We start from the raw sequence: 17,340 nt of genomic DNA, 5'->3' as shown, positions 1-17,340 counted from the left end.
ATAGGAATTACCTCGTTATCCTCCTGTTCCTCTGTGAAGTAAGGTAAATTCTCCTCCGGGGGATCAGTGGATGTGGAGGCCTGTTTCTCCTGGGCCGCCAATCCCGTAGAAATTCTAGCTTTGAGGAGGAGAGATTTGAACAATTGAGAAGGAAAAATAGTAATTGGAGAAGGAACCTTTATTTGGGATTCCTCATCATCTGAGAGGCCTTGAAAGGGATCCTCATCCTCCTCCATATCCTCATATTCGTCCTGAGAGGAATCTGAATCATCCTGAATAGGAGCTCTAACCGCTGGGGAAGAACCCAAGGGGCGGGAGGGACGAGGAGGTGGAGGAGGTAAGGGAAGCTCATTGATGGTAGAGAATTTAGCATCAATGGCCTTGGACAACACAGAAAAAATAGATTGGAATTCAGGAGGTAAACTAGAAATATCAGCAGGAATGGCAGAAGAATCCCTGAAGGCCTGGGAGGATCCTGGCTGGGGGGAATCTTCAATAATATCTGGTTCCTCTGGACCTATTCCCCATAGGTTAGGTTGGGGTCTGTCTAGGTTTGGCTCATCCAGAGATAACACAGGGACCCCAGAAGGAGGCAGACTAGAAGCCTCTGGGGGGTCTTGACTACTGAGTACTTGGGCCTGTACTTTCAAACGCTTTGCTGATTTGTCATGGATTCTTTGTAGGGCTAGGTCCCTTCTCTTCTCAGCCCTGGTGACCTTGGTCGAGGGGCGGGCCCCTGAAGAAGAGGGGGTCGAGGCCTGGGGGATACTGGTAATCTCATCGCCTGTAGGCCTGGCCTCTCTGGGACATTTAGTTGTGCCTCTCTTGGGAAAAGTAGCCATAGTCTGACAATTAACAGAAGACCAGGCTGAGCCAAAAAACTGAATAATTTGGGAGAAGATTTCAAGGACTTCCCAAGAGGAATGGATCCTGCTCCGAGGCCTCGGAGCTGCTGAGACTTGAGGGCAATCTGGGCAAACCCAGAGTTCGTGTCCCCAAATACAGCGTGGCCAGCCTCCCTAAACTTAAATTAAAGTAAACCAAGGCACTCTGGTTGGAGGCTTAGCCGGTGGAGAATTAAGCCTGAGCGTCCCAAAGCCCACTCCGGGATCCACGCGGTGGACTGAGGCCTACGCGGCTGGCAGGAGGCCAACACGAGAGGCCTAAATTTAAAAAGGGCGCGAAGGCCTTCGCGCCGAAAAATCGCTCCGTAATAGAATTCTTAAAGGGGAAGCGATCGACTAAGTCCAGGAGACTAGAAACAAGCGTCTCACTCCGCAGGAGGTATTTCTTAAGCCCTTTTACAATAATACAATAATGAATCAATGAATCAATACTTGCACCAAGACCTCCAGGCCAAAGGATTAAAGGAATCCACAAGCGGCAGCGGGGATCGTAAACGGCAAAACAGCCGGGGGAAAACGAAACCGCAACTTCTCCCAAGGAAAAAAAAAAAGCCGAGCCACAAACGGCTGGCGCTATTAGTGCAAGTAAATAATTAAGGATAAAACAATTCTTACTACTTTTGAAGGAAAAGATTGAAGGGAAGGTGTTAGAATGTTGAACGAGCTATCACAATACAACCGCAGGATATGCGAACTGAGCGAATTCTGGGGAAGGGGCGGATCCGGCAAGCTTTTTTAACACTAGGCTCAGTTCCACCGGATTGGACATGAGCAACCCATGTGACTGCTGGACCCGCTCCTTCAGTACGGAGAATCTACCAAGAACCAAATCAGCACAAGTCTTGGAGAAAAACCTGCATCTCTTCGACTTTCATTTCCATGCTTTCAAGCAGAGATGTGTGGCCTTTGACACGACCTGCCTCTGAATCATTACTTGGTTGTAGCTATAAGTCACAATTAATTAAAGGGCTTCCTGCCATTTATAATTGCTGCCCTGCCCCGATAAAATAATACACCCTCCTGAATACACCCTCACATGTAAAAGAGCTGTGGCTTAAATAAATTAAGGCTTCTTGTACAGTTTGCCAATGTATTTTAAAAAACAAACAAAAAAAAACACCATTCCTACACGTTTGCTTGCATAAAATATTTCGGCTCTATTAAATAATACGAGAGTCACAGTGGCGCAGTGGTTAAAAGGCAGAACTGCAGGACCGCAACTTGGGCGTCCTCCTTGATCCACAGCTCACATTACAGCACCATCTTTCAGCTGTGGCGAGGAGGACGTTTGCCCAGGTCCGCCTGGTGCACCAGTTGCGGCCCTATTTGGACCGGGAGTCACTGCTCACAGTCACTCATGCCCTCATCACCTCGAGGTTTAACTACTGCAACGCTCCCCACATGGGGCTTCCTTTGAAAAGTGTTCGGAAACTTCAGATCGTGCAGAACGCGGCCGCGAGAGCCATCGTGGGGCTTCCAAGATCTGACCATGTTTTGCCAACACTCCGCGGTCTGCACTGGCTGCCGATCAGTTTCCGGTCACAATTCAAAGTGTTGGTTATGACCTATAAAGTCCTACACGGCATCGGACCAAAATATCTCCGAGACCGCCTTTTGCCACACGAATCCCAGCGGCCGATTAGGTCCCACAGAGTTGGCCTTCTCCGGGTCCTGTTGACCAATGTCGGCTGGCAGGACCCAGGGGAAGAGTCTTCTCTGTGGCGGCCCCGGCCCTCTGGAATCAACTCCCCCCAGAGATTCGAAGAGCCCCCACCCTCCTCGCCTTCCGTAAAATGCTGAAGACCCACCTTTGTCACCAGGCATGGAGATAATTACCACCTTCTCCCCCTTTTTTATTATGTTTTCGGCCTTACTGTATGATGGATTAGGTTGAATGTTTATGATTGTATAGTTAGGGATTTTACTATGTTATTAATGTTTTTTAAATTTATTTAATTTTCTACTATTGGATTTGTAATGCATTGTTTCCCTGTTATGTTATGCTCTCGGGGCGGGGGGGGGACGTAGTCTGAGGACGAGTGCAATATAAAACATGCAAAAATACAAAGTTTTCTCTGGGGACCACCAACATTTTATCATGGACCACCAGTGGTCTGTGCATCACGTGTTGGTGACCTAGGATTTAGGGCATCCATTCACACTTCCTGGATTAATGATCTGGGTTTAAAGCAGAACCAGTTTTTTAAAAATAGTGATCTCTGTAGTATCTGGTTTCCCAGTAAGCTTCGCATTTCCTTGATATTTTATAAACGAAATGGCTTTGCTGTCTTTTAGTGCTGATGTACATCTGTGAAAGGATATTAAAAAAGGACTTTATCAAGATTTGTAAACAGTATTTTAAAATATTGCCTATTTTCCAAATATGAAAGAAGGGGAATGATTTCCCCTGAAATTCAGCCTGCCATGTCTTCCTCTTTTTTACCTGCAGACATGGAATAATATATCGAGCAGTAATTCTCCATCTCTGGAACCTGATTCTCTCTCTCTCTCTCTGCCTTCTTCTAAGACTGCTTGTTGGATGGATGGGTAGAGATAGATAGATAGATAGATTTGAAAAGCAGATAATTTTATATACAAATAGCTTCACGATTGTTAAAAATTAATAATCATATGTTTGCAGCAGCTCAAAGTCAACCCTATCAATGTGGCATATCTCTCTGCCTTCTTCTAAGACTGCTTGTTGGATGGATAGGTAGAGATAGATAGATAAATAAATAGATAGATAGATAGATAGATAGATAGATAGATTTGAAAAGCAGATAATTTTATTTACAAATAGCTTCACGATTGTTAAAAATTAATAATCATATGTTTGCAGCAACTCAAAGTCAACCCTATCACTGTGGCCGCTTCGTGAGACTTATTAAATTATGCCACTGTGTTTTATTGAATTAGACACACATAAATGCAGATTTAATTATCACCCTGCGCCATTCTTTCAGGAAAGGAAGAATAGAAAGGAGAGTAACATTTCCTTTCCTTCTCTGCCTCATTTATTTAGTGTTGGATACAGCAAATGTCAAGGACCAAGAATGGCTCGGTTACTTTACTCGCAAACACGTTTCGTGTGCGAGGGCTACCTTTGTATAAAATAAGCCAGCATTGCTGGTTTTTTACAGGGAGCGTTTCATACTGATAATCCTCGAGTTACAACCACGATTGAGCCCAACATTTCTGTTGAGACAGTTGTTAAGTGAACTTTGCCCCATTTTGCAACCTTCCTTGCCATGGTTGGTAAGTGAATCACGCCAGTTGTTAAGATAATTAACACGGTTGTTAAGTGAACCTAGCTTCTCCATTGATTTTTGCTTGTTAGAAAGTCGCAGAAGGTGTTCACATGATCCGGGGACATTGCAACAGCCATAAATATTAGCCACTTTCCAAGCATTCAAATTTTGATCACAACGACTACTTCAGCTTCAACCACAACAACACAAGAGCACATAACAGATTCAAGCTCAATATTAACCGCTCCAAGCTTGACTGTAAAAAATACGGCTTTAGTAATAGAGTTGTTGAAGCGTGGAACTCATTACCGGACTCCGAAGGGTCATCCCCTAACCCCCAACATTTTACTCTTAGACTGTCCACGGTTGACCTCTCCAGATTCCTAAGAGGTCAGTAAGGGGCGTGCATAAGTGCGCTAGAGTGCCTTCCGACCCCTGTCCTATTGTTTCTCCTCTATCCCATATATCTTCTCTTCTATCCCTATATCTTTCTTCTATTCTCTCATCGATTTATTTTATCTTCTATTCTTTCTCTAATCCTATTTCCTCAAAGGTGTCTTCTATTACCTTCATTGTGTATTATTGTGTATTGGACAAAATAAATAAATAAATAAATAAATAAATAAATAAAAATAAATTGTGGTTGTTGATCAAAAGGTTGGCAGTTCAGCGGTTCGAATCCCTAGTCCTGCGTAACGGGGTGAGCTCCCGTTACTTGTTCAAGCTTCGGCCAACCTAGCAGTTCAAAAGCACATAAAATTGCAAGTAGAAAAATAGGGACCACTTTGGTGGGAAGCTAACAGCGTTCTGTGTGCTTTTGGCATTTGGTCATGCCGGCCACATAACCACAGAGATGTCTTTGGACAGCTCTGGTTCTTCGGCTTTGAAATAGAGATGAGCACCATCCCCTAGAGCAGGGGTCCCCAAACTTTTTACACAGGGGGCCAGTTCACTGTCCCTCAGACTGTTGGAGGGCCGGACTATTAAAAAACCCTATGAACAAATACCTATGCACACTGCAAGTACCTTATTTAAAGTAAAAAACAAAATGGGAACAAATACAATATTTAAAATAAAGAAGTAATAAGTAATTAAGTAATTAATAATTAAGTAATAAAGTAATTTATACTTCTTTATTAACAAGTAAATTTAAACTTAAATAAACAAACTCCATTTCTCCTTCCTTCCTTCCTCTCCACTTCTCTCTTCCCTCTTTCTTTTCTTTCATTTGTTTCATTTTCCTCTCCCTCGTTCTTTCTCTCTCTCTCTTTCCATCTCTCCCTCTTCCTTTCTCTCTCTCTCCCTCTCTCTCTCCCTCTTTCTTTCTCTCTCTCTTCTCTCTCACTCACTCTCTTTCTAACTCTCCCTCTTTGTATCTCTCACACTTTCTCTCTCCCCCTCTCTCTATTTTTCCCTTTCTCTCTCTCCCTTTCTATCTCTCCTCTTCATTTCTCTCTCCCTCTCTATTTCTCCCTCTTATTATATCAATCAGTAAAATCTCGTGTGCTGTCGCGGGCCGGTTAAAAGACCTCAGCGGGCCGCATCCGGCCCCCGGGCCGTAGTTTGGGGACCGCTGCCCTAGAGCAGTGTTTCCCAACCTTGGCAACTTGAAGATATTTGGACTTCAACTCCCAGAATTCCCAAGCCAGCTGGCTGGGGAATTCTGGGAGTTGAAGTCCAAATACCTTCAAGTTGCCAAGGTTGGGAAACACTGCCCTAGAGTCAGGAACGACTTGCACAAATGTGCGAGGGGAACCTTTACCTTTTTATAGATGTATAGTTATAGGTATAGGAAGCAATAATAACCTTTTCTGTGCTTTGAATCAAACAAATGCTCACGGCTATTCATGCCTGACATTGTTATGGCTGGTCTCTTTTGACTAATGATGTGAGATTCCTGTTTGCTTTTTAAAAAAGACTTGCTTGGTAATGTTTTCTCTAAGATCCCTTTCACCTCTATGAATCTCTGACCAGGGAAGCGTGGAATGAAGGATTTGCCTTCAGCCTAGATTTGGCCAATGGAGGAGACCGTTCTGGTGTCCTATGCATTAACATTTCGCTCTTGATTGCATTGATCTCGCTTCGTGTGTAGGTATGGCTTCCTCCTCAGAGGAGGCGCCCGGTAGATTTAATGCTTCATTAAAGAGCTGGTATTTTAAAGATTCTGGGTATGTGTTGTGCTACGTAGGATGTTAAGCTTTCAAAACCTTTATTGAAAAAGAATTCACTGCTTCGTGTAATAGCCTGCTTCACTGGCTAACAGCTTTTGCAGTTAGTAAGTTAAAACAGAAAAACAGGGCTGGAAGGGACCTTGGAGGTCTTCCAGTCCAACCCCCTGGCTCAAGGAAGAAACCCTATACCATTTCATACAAGTGATTGTCCAATCTCTTCTTAAAAACCTCCAGTGATGGAGCATCCACAACTTCCAGTTGTGCCCTTCATGGCATCAGACCAGAATACCTCCGGGACCATCTTCTGCCGCAAGAATCCCAGCGGCCGATAAGGTGCCACAGAGTTGGCCTTATCCGGGTCCCGTCGACTAAACAATGTCGTCTGGTGGGCCCCAGGGGAAGAGCCTTTTCTGTGACGGCCCCAGCCCTCTGGAATCAACTTCCCCCCAGAGATTAGAATTGCCCCCACCCTCCTTGTCTTTCGTAAATTGCTTAAGACCCACCTATATCTCCAGGCATGGGGGGACATCTCCCCCCGGCTTATGTATGGTATGCTTGTGTTGCATGGTTTTTAAATGTTGGGTTTTTAATGTGTTTTCTTTTAAACATTAGATTTGTCCCATTGTACATTGTTTTATTATTGTTGTGAGCCGCCCCGAGTCTGCGGAGAGGGGCGGCATACAAATCTAATGTATTATTATTATTATTATTATTATTCCAAAGCCAAGTCTTTCCACTTGGTTAATTGGTCTATCTATCAGGAAATTTCTCCTTAGTTCTAGGTTGGGTCTCTCCTTGATTAGTTACAAAACAGAAAATCACATGTATATCTACAACTGTTCCAAGGAGGTTCCACACCCATCTGCACAACTAAGGTGACACAGATAAACCTCCAAGTGGCCTTAATCTCTCTCTCAAAGGATACAAAAGACCAGCTGTCTGCAAGGAATATAAATCCTTCCATTCCCCACCACCCACTCAGAGCTGAAGACACTTCTTGGATGAGAAGGGAAACGTCTTCAAAAGAAAAACCAATAAAATTATTTTAGGATTTTTAGGGTTTTTAAATTATATTAATTGGATTAGATGTACTACTATGCTTTTATATATGTTGTGAGCCGCCCTGAGTCCTCAGGGAGGGGCAGCATACAAATCAAGTCAAGTCAAGTCAAATCAAGTCAAATCAAATCAAATCAAACCAAACCAAACCAAACCAAACCAAACCAAACCAAACCAAACCAAACCAAACCAATCCAATCCAAATCAAATCAATCAATAATCCAGTTGCCTCTTGACAAAAAAAGAAGCACTGGGACAACCATGTCCTGGAGGACTAAGTGTCCCCAGGAACATTTGTATATAAACAAATACAGAGACTCGTATTTCTTCTGCCTTCTTCTGTTCTTTGTCCATCCTCCCCGTCGTCAATGCTCCGGCCCCATCTACCCCATTTGAGAGCAGACCTATAGCAAGAGCAAGAGCCCTTAGATTTATATACCGCTTCACAATCCTTTATAGCCCTCTCTAAGGGGTTTACAGAGACAGCCTCTTGCCCCCAACAATCTGGGTCCTCATTTTACCCATCGCGGAAGGACAGAAGGCTGAGCCAACCTTGAGCCTGGTGAGATTTGAACTGCCAAATTGCAGAAAGCTCGCAGGCAGCAGAAGTAGCCCTGAAGTACTGCACTCTGACCACTGCGCCACCACAGCTCTTATAAATCCCAGTCGATCCAGACCATATAATTCTCACCTTGCTTGGCTTCCAGCTCTTCCTGGGTCAGCTGGGGCTTTTTTTCTTCCGGGGCACTGCTGGAGGGGGCAAGGAGGGTGGCGCTGTTGGAGGTGCTGCTGGCGTTCTCCTGGCCCTCCTTGCTTTCCTCCTCCTCTTCATCACTATCGTCGTCGAGCTTCACCCGGTTCTTCTCCAGAGGGAGCATGTCGTTTTCCTTGGCCCGGATCGCAAAACTGATGGGTGCGAATGACACTGTGGGAGAGAGAGAAAGGATTATTTGAAAAAAAGCAGTAATTGCAATCTGAAACCTATTTGGTCTAATGGTCAAGTTCTGGTCCCAACCTTAGGCATGAATGTAAGCTGGGTGAGTTTAGGTCAATCACCAGATGACTGTGAATTCTAGTTCCGTCCTAGACATGACAGATGGCTGGGCAATTTTGGGTCAATCACCAGGAGATAGTGAATTATAGTCCCACTTTAGGCATGCAAGTTAGCTGGGTAACCTTAGATTAATTGCCAGGTGACTGTGAATTCTAGTTCCAGCCTAGCCATGACAGCTGGCTGAGTAATTTTGGGTCAATCACCAGAAGATGAGTTCTAGTCCCATTTTAGGCATGAAAGTTATCTGGATGACTTTAGGTTAATCACCAGACGACTGTAAATTCTAGTTCCCTCCTCGCTGTGAAAGATAGCTGGGCAATTTTGGGTCGATCAACAGGAGATAGTGAATTATAGTCCCACCTTAGGCATGAAAGTTAGCTGGGTAACCTTAGATTAATTGCCAGGTGACTGTGAATTCCAGTTCCATCCTAGCCATGACAGCTGGTTGAGTAATTTTGGGTCAATCACCAGGAGATGATGAGTTCTAGTCCCATTTTAGGCATGAAAGTTATCTGGATGACTTTAGGTCAATCACCAGGCGACTGTAAATTCTAGTTCCATCCTAGCCGTAACAGCTGGCTGGGCAAATTTGGGTCAATCACCAGGAGATGGTGAATTCTAGTCCTGCCTTAGCCATAAAAAGCTGCCTGGGTGACTTTGGGCCACTCCCCCTCCCCTCTCTCAGCTCAAGTCATCTCACAGGGTTGCTGTTGAGGAAAAAGGATGCCAGATATCTTTGCCATCTTGAGTTATTGGTAAAAAAAATAAAAATAAAGGCAGGATACAAATATATTTTTTTTACTGCCAGTTGCAAGGGTGGGTTGTTGTTTTTTTGTTGGCTGGGGTGAGAGGAGAGATAGGAGAACAGTCTAATAGAATACAAGAGGATGCAGCCTCCAGCTTCATTCGTACAACCCTCGGCTGAATTTTAATTCTCCTTTAAAAACAAAAATCTGTTCTGACCAGGATCGGACATAGAGGAAGAAAAATGAATGCAGGGCGGCATACAAATCTAATAAATTATTTTTATTATTAAGTATCAGAAAGCAAATGGTTACTTCCACCTATTTTTGCCTTGGCCTCTTAACTATTTGCAGCCATGTCTTTCTTTCTTTCTTTCTTTCTTTCTTTCTTTCTTTCTTTCTTTCTTTCTTTCTTTCTTTCTTATTTATTTATTTATTTATTTGATTTGTATGCCGCCCCTCTCCATAGACTCGGGGCGGCTAACAACAGTAATAAAAAAACAGCATGTAAATCCAATACCAGAACAACTAAAAAACCCTTATTGTAAAACCAAACATCCATACATACAAACATACCATGCATGAATTGTAAAGGCCAGGGGGAAAGAATAACTCAGTTCCCCCACGCCTGACGGCAGAGGTGGGTTTTAAGGAGCTTATGAAAGGTGAGGAGGGTGTGGGCAATTCTAATCTCCGGGGGGAGTTGGTTCCAGAGGGCCGGGGCTGCCACAGAGAAGGCTTTTCCCCTGGGCCCCGCCAAACGACATTGTTTTGTTGACGGGACCCGGAGAAGGCCCACTCTGTGGGACTTAACCGGTCGCTGAGATTCGTGCGGCAGAAGACGGTCTCGTAGATACCCTGGTCTGGTGTCATGAAGGGCTTTATAGGTGATGACCAACACTTTGAATTGTGACCGGAAACTGATCAGCAACCAATGCAGACTGTGGAGTGTTGGTATTTAGGGAACCCCATGATAGCTCTCGCAGCTGCATTCTACACGATCTGGTTTCCGAACACTTTTCAAAGATAGCCCCATGCAGAGAGCATTGCAGTAGTCGAACCTCGAGGTGATGAGGGCATGAGTGACTATGAGCAGTGTCTTCCCCCAAAGACCTACCATTCTCCAACTATTCTGTCAGAGTGGAAGAAGCTTCTTGGATGAGAAGCGAAACGCCTTCAAAAAGAAAACACTGAAAAGTCCAGTTGCCTTGTAAAAAGGCACCTTTTTAGCGACCACGACCTGGAGGACTCAGAAATTTCCATAGCCATATTGTGCCGAAGCTTGGCACAGCACTCTAATGACTGTTTGTGTGTTGTGGCGCCTTCTAATTAGCTGTCACATCGGGATAAAAATATGCAAGAAAATATTGTGAACGTATGTCCTGCTGCCTAATTTTTTTTAGATACCTTTTAAAAGAACAAGAATTGGGGAGGATTAACATAAGCATAAAAATGGAAAGTGTATTTCTTAGCATGCTTTTTTTGTTTGTTTTTGGAGACAAAGGCTGATATTTCAGCCCTCTCGTATTTTTTTTAACTTCACCCCTACAGATTCAACCCACCACCGCACAGTTGCTTTTAAAGGGGGGGGGGGGGAATCTTTAGTAAACTGAATTTCTATTAAAGGGGCTGGAGTAAACCATGTGGATATATCTGCCCTGAGGCTTACATCCACTAAGTTGAGAACATAAGAAGAGCCATGCTGAATTAGGCCAAAGCCCATCGAGTCCAGCATTCTGTGTCACACAGTGGCCCACCAATTGTTCATGGGGATCTTGAGCAGAAAGAGAAGGAAAAACCCTCCCTTTCCCTTGATCCCCAACAAATGGTACTCGGGGGAATCCTGCCTGCCTCAATAACCACCGATATACTTGGCATCCATGAATCTGTCTAATCCTGCCTTGAAGCTATCCAGGCTGACAGCTGTCACAACCTCTTCTGGAAGTGAATTCTATAAACCAAGGACCCTCTGGGTGAAGAAATATTTCCCTTAATTTGTCCTCACTTTCTTACCTATGAGCTTTAGGGAGTGCCCCCTTGTCCTAGTACAGTGGTACCTCGAGATACGAGTTTAATTCGTTCCGGACCTGGGCTCTTAAGTCGAGCAGCTCTTATCTCGAACGACTTTTCCCCATAGGAATTAATGTAAATAATTTTAATTGGTTCCAGCCCTCAAAAAACTCACAAAGTTAGTCTAAATTATGCAGAAAGACATGTTTTTAATGAAGAAATGTACATGTACATATAAATGAATAATGAAGTTTCTTTCACTTAACTTGTAAACTTTCTTAAACTTTTAAATTTACATATGTTCAACTTCTCTGCCACCCAATCCTGTAGGACAGAGGTCCCCAACCCTTTTTGCACCAGGGACCGGCTTTAAGCGATCAAGAGAGGAATGGGTGAATGAATGGACGGAGGGTGGGAAGGAAGGAAGGAAGGAAAGAGGGAAGGGACAGGAACAGAGGAAGGAAGCAAGGAAACTTATGAAAGGGGAGAGTAAGAGAGGAATGAGTGAAGGGAGGGAGGGAGGGAAGAAGGTGGGAAGGAGAAAGAAAAGAAGAAATAGAGGAAGGGAAGGTAAAAGAGAGAAAGAAAAAGAGCAAGAAAGAAAGCAAGAAAGCAAGAAAGCAAGAAAGAAAGGGGGAAGGGACAGGAACAGAGGAAGGAAGCAAGGAAACTTATGAAAGGGGAGAGTAAGAGAGGAATGAGTGAAGGGAGGGAGGGAGGGAAGAAGGTGGGAAGGAGAAAGAAAAGAAGAAATAGAGGAAGGGAAGGTAAAAGAGAGAAAGAAAAAGAGCAAGAAAGCAAGCTGCAAGCACCCCCCCGAGCCCCCCAGGCCGGCTGCAACCTTTTAAAACATGTGCGCCGCTTCGCAGCTGTCTCCTGAAGCCGAACGCGGAAGTTAGCGTTTGGCTTCAGGAGACAGCTCCTTGGCGCTTGTATCTCGAATTTGGGCTTGTAAGTAGAACAAAAATATCTCTCCCCTCCCAGCTCTTATCTCGAGTTGCTCTTAAGTAGAGCAGCTCTTATGTCGGGGTTCCACTGTATTGTGTGATAGAGAAAATAATTTTTCTCTATCCACCTTTTCTATCAGATTTTATACACTTCAATCAAGTCACCCCTTAAACGCCGTCTTTCAAGGCTGAAGAGACCGAGGTGTTGCAATCTGGTATCATAAGGGAGGTGCTCCATTTCCTTGATCATACTTTTTGCCCTTTTTTGCACCTTTTAAGTTGGAAAGGTCCTCTGTACAATTTGCAATTACAGTAGTCCCTCACCTATCGCTGGTGTTACGTTCCAGACCTGGCCGCGATAGGTGAAATCCGCGATGGGGAATTTATCGACTGATAGTACTTATTTAAGTATTTATATTGTAATTGTTTGGTAAGTTTTCATTGTTTTAAGTGTTTATAAACCCTTCCCACACAGTATTTATTTTAGATACAGTATTTAAATACAGTATTTACAATTTTAGATTTTTTTTTTGTTGAAAAACCTGCCGATCGAGTTCGGCGGGCTGTTTAAATCTGCCGATCGACTTCCTCAGAAACCCGCGATGAAGTGAAGCCGCAGTAGGTGAAGCGCAGTATAGCGAGGGACTACTGTACACATGAGAGGTGCTTTTTTACTTACAGGGCGTTAACTTGGCTTTTTATCCCAGATAATAACCACCGGCTGTTTGGGTGGTATGGACACCATTTGGATCTGATCAGGCTGCCAGTCTGTGAAAAAAATACAACTAGGAGCCCCCCCTGACATTCATCGTCAACTTCTTCTCCAAAGCACCTGAGGGCAGGACAAGTCGTAATGGATGGAAAGTGGATGGAAAGTACGTAATCAAAGAGAGGTCCAACTACCCTGTTTCCCCCCAATATAAGCTGAGAAACATTATAGAATGACTGTTTAATGCAAAGGGTGGGTTTTAAAAGTCCAAATACTCATTAAATACATAAAAAACTATATTTCCTCTACTTCACAGAAATTCGTTTTTCACGAGTGGTCTTGGAACACATCCCCCGCGAAAAACGAGGGATTATTGTATTTGATTTTTTTATGCCGCCCTTCTCCTTAGACTCAGGGCGGCTTACAACATGTTAGCAATAGCACTTTTTAACAGAGCCGGCCTATTGCCCCCACAATCCGGGTCCTCATCTTTTTACCGCACGGCTTGTCTCTCATCTTAAAACATCATAACTTAACAGCATCTTTTAGAGCAGGGGTGGGCAATTAATTTTGCCATAGGGCCGCATGAGAAATTGGGATGGTTTTAGAGGGCCGGACTAATATAATTAACTCAGTTCTATCCAATACTGTATATTATTGGGTAGAACTGAGTTAATTATATTATAATTATAAATATATATTATAATTATATATTATATATTATATCTTGAACACCCGGTTCTTATCTACAAAAGTTGGACCAACCTCCACGGGGCGGTCACAGACAGCAGGTGGGCCGCATCCAGCCCTTGGGCCGCATCTTGCCCAGGTCTGTTTTAGAGAGGGAACCATACCAAAGGTTTCTTGGGTGCCATAAATGTGACCTCAGAATATAACTACTAAATACTAATATGTTTAAAATAATATAACAACAAAACTATCTCTTTTTCTTTGTATCCCACCAAATATATACCTTTTGCCAAACCTCATAGAATTCTGATTCCTCTTGGTTATTTAACCTTCTTGTCATCATATTATATTATTTTAAACATATTAGTATTTAGTAGTTATACTGTAGTAGATGATGATTATTCACAATATAAATGTGAACTCCTTTTTTCTTCTACTTTTACTCTTTTGTCTTTCCCCCCCCTTCCTTCTTTTCCTTTATTTTAACTCAATTTAAGTTAAAATTTAAGGTTTTTTACATATGTTGCTAAATATTCTAGATGTGTTTCTATTTACCACTTTATAATTGATATTTCTAATTACTTTATAGACGGTGTTAAACGACGACAAGATTTTTTCTTTTCACTTTTTTTTAACGTTTAAATATAAAGATGACTTCTACTCTGAGCGGAGCGACTGTAGCTCCATTAAGTGTTGCATGTTTTTATTTATTTATTTATTTATTTATTTATTTACTTACTTATTTATTTATTTATTAGATTTGTATGCCGCCCCTCTCCGCAGACTCGGGGCGGCTCACAACACAATAAAAACAGTTTATAACAAATCTAATAATTTACAATATAAAATATTAAAAAACCCCATTATTAAACAGACATACACACAAGCATACCATACATAAATTGTATAGGCCCGGGGGAGATATCTCAATTCCCCCATGCCTGACGACAGAGGTGGGTTTTAAGGAGTTTGCGAAAGACGAGGAGGGTAGGGGCAGTTCTAATCTCTGGGGGGAGCTGGTTCCAGAGAGTCGGGGCCGCCACAGAGAAGGCTCTTCCCCTGGCCCCCGCCAACCAGCATTGTTTAGTTGACGGGACCCGGAGAAGGTCCACTCTGTGGGACCTAATCGGTCGCTGGGATTCGTGCGGCAGAAGGCGGTCTCGGAGATATTCTGGTCCGATGCCATGAAGGGCTTTAAAGGTCATAACCAACACTTTGAATTGTGACCAGAAATTGATCGGCAACCAATGCAGACTGCGGAGTGTTGGTGTGACATGGGCATACCTAGGGAAGCCCATGACTGCTCTCGCAGCTGCATTCTGCATGATCTGATGTTATGTATGCCATGTTTGTCTATGCAATTTAATAAAAATATATTTTTTTAAAAAATGTGACCTCACAAAAGACAGGATTTGATCTGGACTAGGAGGCTTACCTTTTATCAGTTTGCCATCATTGCTGATTTTGATGGCAGCTGGGTCCTTTCCATTATTTCCTTCAGCCGCTGAATCGGCATCTTCGGGAATCTGCTCAGCAGGAAACTGGGTCTCTCCAGGTGCCGCACTTGGCGCGTCAGTAGAAACTTCCTCCGACAAAGAGGTGACCTGCTTTTAAAAGAGGGGGTAAAAAAATCTACTATGCAGCACATTCCCAAAACTAGAAGCTGCAGCAGAATAAATGTGAAGGAACCCGTCAAGGGACTTGCTTTCAATTGGGCAGCACATCAACCCCACGCTGGGTTTTTAAGGATGTTTTAAATGAATGAAGGAAACTGCTTAAAAATAGTGGGTATTACCCAGCTTTTGAGCCAGGAGTTATTCCAAAAGGGGCAACCATACTGATAACTTAGCCAGTCTGAATAATTTCACAAGAGATGAATTGAGCATCCATTAATGTTGTGGTTAGCTCTGGCCCAGCTCCTGCCCCAAGGACTGTGGATGTGGGGGAGACATCCACATGCTGCAGGCCTGGTTTGCTCCCAGTGGAATCTGCTGATGAAGGCTCCTCTGACCAAGAAGACATGAGTGACAGGGAGGAGGAGAGTGTGGCAGACAGCTCAGAAGCAGATCAATTATCTAGCTCCTCCTTGGATTCAGAACAAGAGTTAATGATACAGCCATGCATGCGGAGAGCGATGCATAGGCAGCAGGAACTGAGAGATTATTATCAAAGAAAATGAGGCCATCTGTGGTTGGGTGGGGCTGTGGTGATTAGTGAGGCTGTTATAAATAGCAGCGTGTGGGTTTGGCCATTGTGGAGAATTATCGGATCGTTGTGTTTCGTGCCTGCTTTGCTGACTTTGACCTTTGTGTGCTTATTTTTCCCCGCTTTGAAACTAAACCAGAGCAAAGTGTGTTTCACTTTGTGAAAGAAGGACTGTGAATTACCTCACAGCTGCAAGCTAAGTATCACAGAACTGATAAGGGACATGTACAAATTACCAGTTTTGTTTGGAGACGAGTGCTGTTTGCTATACCAAAAGAGGGCTTAGTTTATTTGCATTTTCGGTATAAAGAACATTGTTTTGAATTTTCAAACGTGTGTGTGTCTGAAATTGTATCTGTGCATTTTCGGGAGGATTCTACCCGAGAGCTCGACAGAACAATTAACAAGATATATAGAGACTCATTGAGTTACGACCACTTAATGAGCAAAGTTGTGTAAGCGACTTATGATCGGTCCTTGCACTTATGACCATTGCAGCACCCCCATGGTCATGTGATCAAAATTGGGGCAATTGGTGACCCATATTTATGATGGTTGCGATATCTCAGGGTCACAAAAATGACATTTAGGATCTTCCCAGCCAACCCCGACAAAGCAAAATCGATAAGGGAAAACCAAATTCACTTAACGACTGCGGCAAAAATCGGATGTGACTTAGTGTCCCAGGATCATGTTATCTGCCTTTATTTATTTATTTATTTATTAGATTTGTATGCCGCCCCTCTCCGAAGACTCAGAGGCAACCTTCAGACAAGCAAAGTTAATATGGGGAGCCAGATTGACTTAACAAGCAGGTTACAAACTCAACAACGGCAGTAATTTACTTAGCAACTACAATAAGGAAGTAAAATGTGCCAAAATTCCCTTAGGTTACGTCTGACTTAGCAATGGAAATTTGGGGCTCAATTGTGGTCCTAACTCGAGGACCCTTTACAATTTCATCAGAGTGATTCTGTTCTCAAGAGTAAAGTGGATTCCTTCTTGTGCGAGTGAAAAAAAGATCTTTAAAGGTTACTGTACATGGATTTTAATTAAAAGCTCGTGTGGCTCTCATTACCTAAATATACATACACACACACACACAGAGACACATATACCAAAGCTGATTGTGTGTGTGTGTCTCAAAGCTGTCTGCATATCATAATGACAAGACTGTTCTCAGGGTTACAATCCCAATTGCTGATACTAGCAAATTGGCGGTGTATGAGAAGGTATTATTACATCTCAGCTGGAAAAGATAAAGGAATATCATTTTTGTCTTTAATCAACGCTGTGATGGAAGGGAAGGCACATTGCTCGTTCAATCAAAACCATCTTTAAGCACGTACAGATAGTCCTCGACTTACGACCAAAAATCGAGAGCCAGAATTCCTATTGCTAAGCAACACAGCGTTTGAGGGAGTGAGTTTGTTTGTTTGTTTGTTTATTTATTTATTTGAATACCTGGTAGGTAGATCCTCCCCCCTCCCCAATTTTCCTCTCCCAAAATTAAGGTGCGTCTTATACTCCGGTGTGTCTTATACTCCGAAAATTGTGGTAATTGTCAGTACGGGATCTGGATGAGAACTGCATTGTGGA

The 17,340-nt window shown here is 43.2% G+C and overlaps 1 protein-coding gene across 12 annotated transcripts in view; it reads right to left on the bottom strand.

Moving 5' to 3' along the window:
* SFSWAP (splicing factor SWAP) overlaps positions 1-17,340 on the bottom strand; it is a 151,944-nt gene that overhangs the window by 76,095 nt on the left and 58,509 nt on the right. For 8 of the 12 annotated variants that reach the window (XM_070762561.1, XM_070762563.1, XM_070762565.1 and 5 more), the window contains 2 exons: positions 14,972-15,143; positions 8,075-8,308 (listed from right to left, as the gene is read on the bottom strand). In XM_070762561.1, coding sequence (XP_070618662.1) covers positions 8,075-8,308; positions 14,972-15,143 — 406 coding nt within the window. The remainder of the gene's footprint in view (positions 1-8,074; positions 8,309-14,971; positions 15,144-17,340) is intronic. The other 4 variants (XM_070762562.1, XM_070762564.1, XM_070762572.1 and 1 more) reach the window with 1 other exon arrangement.

The sequence above is a fragment of the Erythrolamprus reginae genome, chromosome 10 (assembly GCF_031021105.1).
Source record: "Erythrolamprus reginae isolate rEryReg1 chromosome 10, rEryReg1.hap1, whole genome shotgun sequence".
Lineage (NCBI taxonomy): Eukaryota > Metazoa > Chordata > Lepidosauria > Squamata > Dipsadidae > Erythrolamprus > Erythrolamprus reginae.
Note: the sequence above shows the minus strand (reverse complement) of the source record. Positions and strands in the feature narration are given on the sequence as shown.